This window comes from Lycorma delicatula, chromosome 1, assembly GCF_047948215.1.
Source record: "Lycorma delicatula isolate Av1 chromosome 1, ASM4794821v1, whole genome shotgun sequence".
Taxonomy (NCBI): Eukaryota; Metazoa; Arthropoda; class Insecta; order Hemiptera; family Fulgoridae; genus Lycorma; species Lycorma delicatula.
The window spans coordinates 162,983,396-162,995,818 of NC_134455.1; the positions used below are offsets into that span (position 1 = coordinate 162,983,396).

Below are 12,423 nucleotides of genomic sequence, written 5' to 3' on the forward strand. Positions count from 1 at the left end.
CAGCATTAAATTCTCGTTGTATAAAGCTAAATATAGCTTTCTTATTGTAACAGCTTTAATTTTTTAGTATACATCTCTAACACTCATTTTACTATATGCCTAATTAAATAACCTACTCAAATTAAAATTTAGAACAAGGTTCAAAAAATATTCTCATTTTAAAAAAATTCATGACATACTACTAAAAGAGATAGATTTACTCATAGAAACATGTAGCCAAATACTTTAAGAAGAAACGTAGTATATTAATATTAAGTATAATTTATTTTAAACAATCTTTATTTTGTCAATATTCCTTGCATAAAAAATGAGTACAAACATCTGGAACAATTTTTAAAAATAGTTTAATGGTTAACTTTGCTAATATTTCTCTTTTACAAGAGAATATATGCTTCAATTTTTAATTTATAGAACCAAAACCTTAATTTTTTCATTACAGAATTACACTGCATGAAGTTTCATTTTTATATAACCATTAAAAGCAGTTATTGAATTTAAAATAATGACTTATTACAACTGTATAAAAAACAGACCTGTTCAGAATCAAAAAGCTTTATTAATATAATACAAAATATAATAAATAATATTTACAAATATATTATGATCAGGTAAACAATTAATAATGCTAAATAAATATACGGTATTTAGAAAAGGGATATTTATCATAGATACATACCTTTAACAAAACATCATCCATACTAAATATCAAATAACTAATAAATTTTCTTTTAACTAAAACATAAAAACTAACGAATAAATAAATAAGTAATTAAATACTTCATGTGTGTTGGTAATTATTACAAAGAATGTACCAACAAATCTTAACTAGAATTTAAAAAAAAGAACAAAATAACATAAAGAAACACAAATACATTAAATTTTAATTTGAATAAAAGAAAACCAAAAGACAATATCTGTAGACCGAGATCATAAATTATTTTCACATAACATGATATGCAGCCTATATTCAGTCTTGTTTACCTTAATAATAAATTATTTATATATAGTCTTTTCATAAGGTTTACTTACATAGTACCCATTTATATTAGTAACCAGTCACTAGTCTAGCTAAGCTAATCATTAATAAACCTTCAGTTGATTCTTATCATCAAATCCAGCAGAATGTCCAGCGTTTCGCACAATAAAACTATTACCATCATAATGCATTCGACGTTCACCACGACGCACAAATAGATGAGATGTCTGACCCATGGATGCAGTGCAGTGCAAGAATGGAGTAGTAAGTGATGCTGTACCATTAGTGGGAGAGGTTCGAATCTGATACTTGTTACTGTTTCGAGCAATTCTGGAAATAATCATTATTTAATAAAACACATTTTCTTTCATAATTACCTAATCAGAATACTAAGAAAGCATTTAAGAATAGGTACAAGATTTCAAATCTAAATGTGTCTCATTAAAATAAACACATTCTGAAATTCATTAGATTTTGCCACGACAAACCCAGATAATAAGCTCTAATATGGCATTGATTACAAATTGAAATAATACGCTTTTCTTTTCATTTTTTTTCTTTTTTTTTTTTGGTTAAATGCTACTATAAACAGTAAATTATTCTTTGCAACTTAAACAAAATTTTAATTATTTATACAATTATATAAGTTACTGAAACAAAATGGGTATAATTTTCCCCCAAAAATAAACTAATCTGTATAGTTTTTGTTAAATCTCCAGTAGACCATATACAGGTTAAATAATTTTGTTCAATTTAATTCCAAAATAAAATATTGACAACAATGAATGACATTTTAGAAAATTTGTTTCAGCTGATTCTGCATTTGAAAAGGGATTTAGTACAACTATTACAGAAATTTAACGTAAAATATCATTTCTGCAAATTATAGTAATATCCATACAGTGACTTCTATCTTAATTTTACAAAAAAATTACTTGTTAGAAAGGTAAAAAATCATTAGATTCAATACCAGTATAGGGTCTTAATCCTACAGATCTAAAATACTAAATACTGGTGAGTAGGACAAAATGTTTCACAAGTCAAAGTATGTGAAACATGGTGAAAAAAATTTAATCTTTAGAAGAATTAAAAAAAATTACTCAGGTCTGATATTTTCCAAGATTATGGAATAAAATACTACCAATATTTCCCAGTTTCATTTCTCTGTAAGCAGAACCACCACCCTTTAGTTCTATTTCTGACCTAGAGTGAAAATTAAAATTTTAATAAGAGAAAAAGTCTGTCATAAGGCTTAAAATATTTGTACCTGACAAGGCCATCTGGAGTCTGTGAGATGCGTATGTTGTTAATAATCCAGTTTTCAATTCCTTCATCAGTAGTCCAATATTGTGCTGCTCGCAATGTGTCTACAGCTTCTTGAACATGTAATGGGCCATGGCGACAATCATTGTAGAAAATTGGAAGAGAAAAATCATAATTCATGTCAGAAAAAGTATCAGTAGTCGTTCTAGTCCCAGCTGAGTCAACAAGATACACAAGAGCACATTGTTCAGATGTAAAACTCACTCCTTTGTACCACATTTTTGCATATCTGCAATATAATCAGATTTGAATGAGTAGTTTGATTTAATAATAAATTTTAAAATGTTTTACTTGCATCTGTAGTATGGAGTCATTTCAAAGAATTAGAATGATATCATTAGTGTACTTGTAAAGGATGTAGAAAACATGTTATAATATTGCTATTTACAATACTGGTTTAAACATCGTAAAAATGGTGTTTTATTCATAAAAATCATTAAGTAAAAATATTAATATAGGATTTTGTTTTAAAATTCATTTTATACATCCTACAAATGGGAAAATTCTGTGAAGATTTCTGAATTCATATTAGTTGCAATGCCTAGTTTCAGTTTGGTAGCAATTGCTCTACTGACATTACATCAAATTACAGCTGGTATATTATTTCCTAAAAAAATTATAATTTTTTATTAGTTACAAAAATTCATAATGGACACAAAGATGGGAAAAATCATATTCAAAATTGTAAATATTATATTTTTAAAAGGACACACATGCATGCGCACGCACGCACATACACACACAGTATGTGTCCTAATGAGCACATGTGATGAGTTATTATGCATTAAAAATGCTCTAAAAACATATGGCCTTTTAAATAAAGTGGTTTGTTGGTGGCATGGATGCAAGTGATTTATGACACTATGAAAAATGATACACAGTAATAATGACATTTTCTATGTCAATATTTAAAGTTATAATAATAAAGGAGAAAAAAGAAGTTTTAATATTCTAAGAAATAAATATTAAAAGTAAATTATATATTTTACAACAAATTAATCTCTAATAAAGAGACAGCCATTTTGCAATGATAAACAGAATGGATGGAAGGTTACAGGAATTTAATTAACCATGAAAATTTATTAAAGGAGCCCCCTTCTAACTACACTGATAAACATAAGTTTTGTTTCCTAACATGCAATACATGATTAAAGGATCCTTTTTATTAAAGGATTTTTTTTTTCATTTTTCAACATAAAGTTAGCAATTTAACCTACTATATTGTATTTTTTAGCTCAGTTTTTATCGTTTAACTTTGTTAACATAATTTGTAAACTATAAATAAACAATACTAGACAAGAATTAAACCGTATCAGTCACATATTATGACATTATATCTAATACCAATGAGTGAGTCTTCATGGACAGATTAATAGTGCCTGTGTAGGTGAAAACATGTAGCTCAAAAACACAACTGTGTTGTTTGTATTAAGCACTGGATTTAATTTTGTTCAGTCTTATTTTGTGTGCTCCTAATATAGTATGCACTAATTGTTCTGTATATTTAAGAGGATGGCTGAAAGGTACACAGAAGGCTTTGCCATTTGGTGTACCTAAGAATAATGTAACCAATTGTTATTTTTGTTTAATAAGTGAAAGCGCAATGAAGAATCAGGCAGTATTGAAGAAGACAACAATGATTGATTTTGAATTATCTTCCAATAAGCCACATCACAAGGTGAATTAAATGACTTGGTTAGGGATTTAAAGACTGCAAGGTTGGAAGAATTTACTTTAAAAAAATCTGGGCTTTCGAAGCAGACAAAAAGAACTTTCTCAGTACTTTATTGATGAGAATAATTTTGTTTATTCATAAATATTGACAAATTCATAAAAATTAGAACTGGCACCTTTTCATAAATTCATCCAAGTATAGTTTAAAAGTGGTTCTACTACACAATGGTAATAAATATCTTTCGATACCAATCACTGGTATTAATTTGAAAGACATGATGTGATGAAAAACATTCTTGAAAAAATACATTATAAAAAAACATAGCTGGAACATATGTGGTATTTGAAAGTTATAACGATTTTGTTAGGCTAGGCTACGCAAAGTACATGTGATTTCTTTGTAAATGGGACAGCCGAACTAGAGATAAACATTATGTTACCAAAGAGTGGAAGAAACAAGACATAGTCCAAATGAGAAAAATATTTTTCATGAGCCCTTAGTTGAACCCAAAAAATATTTTTACCTCCTCTCCATATCAAGCTAGGACTTATGAAAAATTCTGTAAAAGCAAAGAAGGATAGTCCCGGATTTTTGTACATCAGGCAGAAATTTCCAATTGTAAGTGAAGGAAAAATTAAAGAAGGAATCTTTGTTGGTCCTCAAATAAGATAGTTGGTCAAAGATGATGTATTTAATGCAATGTTAAATAATGAAGAAAGTACAGCTTAGGCTTCATTTAAAGAAGTCTGCAGAAATTTTCCGGCAAACAAAAATCTGACAATTACCATGATATTGTTAATCAACTTCTTACTTCATACAGAGCTGTGGGATGTAATAGGTCACATCTGGAATTTTTCCAGGCAACCTCAGAGACCTAAGTGATGAACATTGTTAATATTTTACACAAAGACATTTCGGTGATGGAAAACCGCTATAAAGGGAAACTGAATACTAAAATGCTTGCCAATTACTGTTGAACATTAATTCGGGCTATTTATAAAAGAAAAGCATCAGCTTTTAAATTATAAATTTTACAGATTTAACTATATTTTCCTTTATTTTTTTTTGAAGCATAATTTATTTAAAACTAAGGGTTACCGAAAAATTGTATTTACAGATTTGTAATGTACATAGAAAAAAGCAATTCAAGAAATGGTCACACTTGGAGAAATTAAGATGAGAGCGTTCAATTGTAGTCTACCAATTTTAACATAAGCTTCATAGGTCTGAATCAAAGTAGGAATTAAAATTGTGAGAGAAATTGAGAGGTATGATAAATATTTTGAGGATGGGGATTAGAAATAAATATGAGTCAAAAGTAAAAGTACAAAATACAGGACAGCAAAACAACTAAAGTGCTCATGCAGAGGAGGACACATTTAATAAGGAGGTTTGAAAGATTGAGTTTTTAAAGCTATAAAAAACACAATAGACAAAAATTCTTAGATGTAAGAAAGTACACAAAAATAAACAATGAAAATATATAATGAAAAAACAAAACGATTTGATTAAAGTTCATATTTAAATTTAATTATTCACATTATTATTATTATTATTATTCAAATTATGGTATTAAAAACAATAGTTTATCTACCAACAGATTATAACAGCAGAATATTTATTTTTTTCCTGGGTATCACTCAGGAAAAGAAAATTTTAGAGTGAAATAAAAGTCTTATTTTCAACATAAATTCACACAAAATTTGTTGGTTTTAAAAAAGTTTTAAATCAAAAAACTTTCTACCGAATTGATTCAAAACTTTCTGCAGAATTTTAATTGTAAAATTTAAGTACAAAATATCAAAAAGTTATTATTGCCCAAATTCCAAGTACAGTGCATATTTCAGATCTGTTAAACATGACATTATTATTCAGAAATACTACAAATGTTTAATAAGTCAAAAATCCTACTATGAAATTAAAACTACATTAACCTAGAAATTAAAATTTGTAGAAATGTTTTAATCCTACACAGTTTTTGCTAATTTTTAATCGTTTCTTCAAATTTTTAAACAGAAATCAATTGGTTTATTAAAATTATGTTAATGTATACTTTAAAATTTAATAGTAAAACATCTCACTGTAAAATATTGAAAGAATGTTATCAAAATAATATATTCAATTTATGATGAATCTGTTCTTATGTTGTTTTTGCCAAATGTTTCATGTAGTGATTTGTAAAATTTGGTTGTTTTGAGTAATTCTTGTACTTTTCTTTACATCCACCCATATATAAGTGCATGTGTGCCCAGTCTGTCCAATGTAACATTTTAGTGCTATCATTGCAGTTTAATTTGAGCATCTTTTGTAGTTTGTTTTAAGATATTAGTTTGTTATTAGTTAAAAGTATTAAGATACTTTTCAGTATTTAGTATTCTGATATAGTAAAATAAATAAATTTTTAAAACACATTTTCATGCTGCGCCAGAAATTTTATAAATATATAATCAGAGTACTGGAGTAAAGGATCCTCCCTAATCCCAAAGAAAAGATAGTACTACTGAATATCACACTGCGTTTCAGATACCAATTTGCATCAGTTTAAATAAATAAGCTATATACATCATCTGTAATACCACAAATTTAGTGTAATACCACCAAATTTACATTGCAATACAGTGCTTTAACTAAAAGAATGGTACACACATTTATCAATTACAAACTGGAAAACCAGATTTTTTTCAGAAAAAACAGCAAGAATTTTAAAATGGATGATTTCAATTAGATAACACCAGAAAAACTGTTTACAGACCACTTACTTTGAGAATGTCCAAAGATCATAACTGTTTTTACTAACTTAATTCACCACAAAACCAACAATTTTGGCATTATGTTTGTAATGAAATTTAAAGTCCGTGTGATGAAATTCTAAACATCAAAGAATCAAATTTTAAGAATTCACCTTTTAATATTCATAAAAAAACAAATTCTTACCTTATTAAAATTTCGTTTAAATCATTATGAAATTGAAATGGCACGTTCAAATTAAATTGTTTTTCCCTGGGCTCTGTTTCTTTCATTGAGTCTTAGTTCACATAAGTGATCATTCTTCTATAAATTGACTTAAAGTACTTATTTTTCACCCGATAACAGCTTTTTATTTATGAACATAAAATGAAAACATGCCACCAACCTATAAAAGAGAGACCACTTAGTCCGGTAGAAAAAAATCATTATTTGGCCAAAACCTGAAAATAAACTTGCAGAAGTATTTGAAGAAAATTGTAGAATGTTATTGCTTGAACAAAAAAAAACTCTTGTGATTTTACAGACAGACTGACAAATAACAAAAATTTTTTCCCCCATTTTTTATGAAAAACATGAATCCTACAAGGAAAATGCAGATGTTAATTGTATGATACTTAAAATTTTTTCCTTTATCAGTTTTAATAGTTGAGAATTTTAAATTAATGACCGCTTTTGTGTGAATTTTTACATCCTTGTAGCATAATGGACCATTATGGCTAACTTCACAGTTTAATTATTTCAAGTTTAATTACTATGACCATTAAATAAGGGAAACTTAACTGAAAAATACTGTGTCATTGAATGATATTTATTACATTACTGGTTTTCATGGAAAATGGCCGTGTCATTGTTTTTAGGCTGTCTATGCAGTATCTCTTTCCTAACTTATCCTACCTTTTCAGATACACTACCTGTATGGAATGTTGGCAAGTGCATTTAGAGATTACATTATAAATAGACAATTGAAGAGATGAGAAGAAAATGTACAAAAGGGTAAAAGGCTGAAAAAAAAAGGACTAGAAATTTTAAATTAAAAAGTACAAGTTTATAGATTACTTTGTAAAAAAACATCAAGTCGTGTCTTTAGTTGTAAAGAATTTAGAAAAATGTTTTAATTTTTCTAAAGAAAGATATACAAAGAAAGAGATAGATAGATAGTTGTAACAACCAAGAAAAACTGAAGGATCATACTTTTTTTATGAAATTAAATAGTGTACAGGACCTCTAACAGTTTTAATATTAGTGAAATATTAGCAAAAAATTTAGTTGCTCCCAGTAATGCATTTTACTAATGAGCAATTTGCTGTACTGTTCAGGATATATTTTTCATTTCAATTCATCATTACACATTTTTGCATGAATGATCTAGTAGAAAATCTTCAATATTGTATTTGTAACAACCTGTGTAAAAATAAAAAATGTTTAATCATAATATGACCTGTTCTCCAAAATAAAAGATTCTGGAGCAGATGAAGAGTGAAATGATAGCTAACATTCTCCAAACAGCCAATAATAGGTTTTTTATTAATAAACACCTATAACATCAAATAAAAAACCATGTAGAACAAAAATAATGTTTCTTGTGATTAGGACTGCACCTGACTCATGATTCTATAAGAATAAAAAATACTAATCTTATCAAAAACTGACAAAGGAACAAAATAGTTTTAAGTTTCCCATTACACAATTTCTTTTCTTACAAATATTATCTTATAGATTTTCACACTAAGTGGAGAAACTTGAAATGGCTAGCTTGTCAGCCTCTATTTGAAGAGATTAAGAATTTTTTACATTTTTTCAGAGAATTTGTAAATATTTTTTTACAGATATTTCTTGTTTAAGCAATAATCTTCTTCTGTAATGTTTAATTCCAGGCCCAAGTTTAATTCTACCGGTCTAATTTGGTCCAAGATCCTCTGCAGTACTGATGTGTTAGAAAAAAATAATGGAAAGAGATTTTTATCTTGTGCCATGATCAAAGTGGGAATTTTTTATTATGGCACATTTTTACACTCAATCCCAAAACCACAATATACTTTTATGATGCCAAATTAACATTTTTTCATAAATGCCAATAAAAGTAACTATTTCACTTAAAACTGATTTGACTCCATGAGGTGGGGCAGATGTTACCAAGCAGTTGCATTTCAGATTGCTTTGGCATCAGATAAGAGATGTACTCCTACCCCTGGCAGGCACTACAGTCCTTTTAATTATTAGCCTCTTAAATTTGTAAGAGGAGAAGAACAGAAGAAAGAGAGCAAATATATTGCCTAAATATAATGTCATGACATAAATGTGATAAATAAAATAAGCTCAGTCTGTCTTCTAATGGTCATAATTTTCAGGTCTTTATTATCATGCAACAATTACACTAGTCATTCAGCCATTTTCCATGACCAGTGATCAGTTATTCTCTATTCATTTCTAAGGTCTTTTCATTACCCTAACAAATCACACTAGCCTTCCTGCACTTCAGCTAAGTGAATGAGTTCTCAGAGAAGTTCTAATGGAGCTAACCTTAAACCTCACTGTTGTTCAACTACACTACCTTTGAAGCTACATGCTTTGATTAGCTGTTAGTGCCGAAAATTACCCAGTTGCTCTTTCTTTTTTTTATGGTCTAAACAATTATTTTTATCTGCTCAATGGCAGATTTATTCACTCTACCTTGCTGCATCATATGATTTTTGTTTCTACATTAATCCCCCTCACAAACACACACCCCCACACCCACAGGCACATGCATGCATGCTCACACACACACACACACACACACACACACACACACACACACACACACACTTCACTTATACCATGATACATTTGTACATTAATACCATGAAACTCCATTAACATTGACTGTACATAAAAGATGGCAGACTCAAATAATATTATTCTATGGACTCACTGAACGCTTTTGTATCATTAATTGTGGTAGTTATAATCATTAAATGCATTAATATTGATAATTGTACAACTGATATCAATAATTACAATATAACAATTTTCTCTTCTGTTAACTATGAATATCTAGATTTCCTTTTTAATTTTTACAACCTACAATTAATTTATAAATATAGTTACCTCCATTAATTATAGATATTGCATTTATTCCTGCTTTCTATCTACTTTTTCCTATAATCTAAATATTCTTTCTAAATTTTGTTTTGGAGATTATCCCAACAAGAGTGGTTATCAATTTTTAATATGCTCTGTCATTAATTCAATCAAAGTTCAGATACTGCTTTTTCAAAACTCTAAATTACAGAGTATTAAGCTCTACATATAAATTTTTTGCACTATGTTTATTCATTTAGTATGTTTAATATTCTTAAATTTCATAATGTTTAACTGTGTAAGTCAATTGAGGGCAAATTTGTATGTTACAATTTGTACCTTGTATAAATCAATGCTTCTATAAACTTGTAAGCAAAACCTGATTTTATGATTAGTGCTTACATGTGTTGACCATACACCAAACTGGTGTCCTATCAATAAGTAGTAGTTCAATTAGTACTTCATAGCAGGATCATCTAGAACAACAGAACCACTGAGGATGGAAATTCCATAATAAGTTATTAATCATACTGTAAGTACTGCAATGGATACAATATAGTCATAACCAGTTTTATTACAAAGATTTTTTTTGCAAATAGCTTGATGGCTATTTTAAGAGAAAATATGACAAGAATTTCATTTGCTGAAAACTATTCTATAGCATATTATTGACCATGCAACTCTTCTTTTTAGCTTGATTAATTTGCATCCCTTGTTAATATAAATTATAGATTGTATTTATGGATCACTCATGGCCAGATATGTTTATCAGAACCCAACATCATAGAATGGTGGTCGAAGAACATTATCAAGGAGTCAATTAAAACAGCATTTCTCAATTTGGAGGTCACAGCCCCCAAAGGGGCCACTTTGATATGAGAGGGGGATCATAAAATCAGCCTACAACTTACACAAACAATAATGAAATCATTTTATGAGAAAAAATATTATTATAAACATTTTACTAATACTAAAATTTATAAGTACACATGTAAAGAACATAAATTAATGAGATAATTGTATTTATTTTTCACTTAAAAGTTTTTCAATTATGTGGATCTATGTAAGAAACTCTCAAATGCAAATTGTTTTCAAGTGATAAAAAACAATTCCAATATTTAGTTTTAGCACAAGCATAGATGAAAAACCCTTTTCATAGAGCTATATTTTCAATGCTTTTGTGACAATTTCCATATCACTTCGACAAGCAAGTCAAAACTTGATCTAAGATTCACATCTTCAGATGTGAATTGTAATTAAACATTTTTTTGGCAGATATTTTGATGAGCTGGTCATGAATCTCAACTGGTAACTTAGCAGCTGCAACAATGCATTCACTAAATGGATTCAGTGTTCAAGAAATCATTTTTATCTTCCAGGAAATACTCAACTCATCTTTAGCTTGTACAAATGCATCTTCACGCTATCCAAGCTGTGGTTAATAATAGTTTTTTCTTCATCCAAATTTTTCTCAATTGGAAAAAGGGTGGAAAAAATCAAAATTTTTGCTTTGAAGGTGAATTAATCCACATATCAAGCTTAACGAAAGCATGAACTTTGTCTAACATTAATGAAATGTATTTATCATATCCTTGTAAATTCATGTTCAAGTCATTTAAATGCAAAAAAACATCAGCTAAGTAAGCCAACAATAACATATACTCATTCTGTAATAACATTGTTGGCATTTATTTATCCTGGAAAAATATTAATTCGCTCGCAATTCCAAAAACCAGGTTAACACACTTTCCTCCATGATAACCATCTGACTTCTGCATGGAAAAGTAGGTATTTTTTTTCTATACATTTTATCGCATAGTTTAGAAAACAGTCTATTCTGTAATGGTAAACTTTTAATACCATTTTTACAGCTTTACAAAAATTTTTTTGAGATTTTCCAGCATATTTTTAATGGCAAGAGAAGATTTTTCATGTCTGTGAAGGAATCAGTACATCCATTCCACTCTTGGATTACATTTTGTCCAATCTGTTATAGGTTTTTTTTAGCTTCATAAAAAACAATGAAAAGACATTGTCTTGTTGTATGACCAGGTATTGATTTGCTGGCACTGGTTTGCACAATACATTTCTTTGATTGATCTGTTCCTATCGCATTCATATCTCACTTTTGCTGAATTATCTGATCACAAACATTGGCAGCCATGTCATTGATTCGCCTTGATACTGTGTCATTAGAAAGTAGAACCTTTTTGCTTCAGTCATACCTACATGCTGACCATATAAATTGCAAAAGGCATGAGTTTCTGTGATCTATGGTGTTTGTTGGACATCTTAACTACTCTAATGCTACAAGATAAATGCTTCAAGTGTACTTTTATCAGTGCATCTTGATTTACAAATAGCTTGTTGTCAAAATAGGCAAGAGAAGATTTTTCATGTCTGTGAAGGAATCAGTACATCCATTCCACTCTTGGATTACATTTTGTCCATCTGTTATAGGTTTTTTTTAGCTTCATAAAAAACAATGAAAAGACATTGTCTTGTTGTATGACCAGGTATTGATTTGCTGGCACTGGTTTGCACAATACATTTCTTTGATTGATCTGTTCCTATCGCATTCATATCTCACTTTTGCTGAATTATCTGATCACAAACATTGGCAGCCATGTCATTGATTCGC

The 12,423-nt window shown here is 28.8% G+C and overlaps 1 protein-coding gene across 1 annotated transcript in view; it reads right to left on the reverse strand.

Moving 5' to 3' along the window:
* Positions 1-1,001: 1,001 nt before the first annotated feature.
* fest (wurstfest) overlaps positions 1,002-12,423 on the reverse strand; it is a 33,551-nt gene continuing 22,129 nt past the window's right edge. The window contains exons 5-6 of the mRNA XM_075354246.1: positions 2,244-2,528; positions 1,002-1,306 (exon numbers count right to left, since the gene is read on the reverse strand). Of these exons, the coding sequence (XP_075210361.1) occupies positions 1,081-1,306; positions 2,244-2,528 (511 nt within the window). The 3' untranslated portion in view covers positions 1,002-1,080. The remainder of the gene's footprint in view (positions 1,307-2,243; positions 2,529-12,423) is intronic.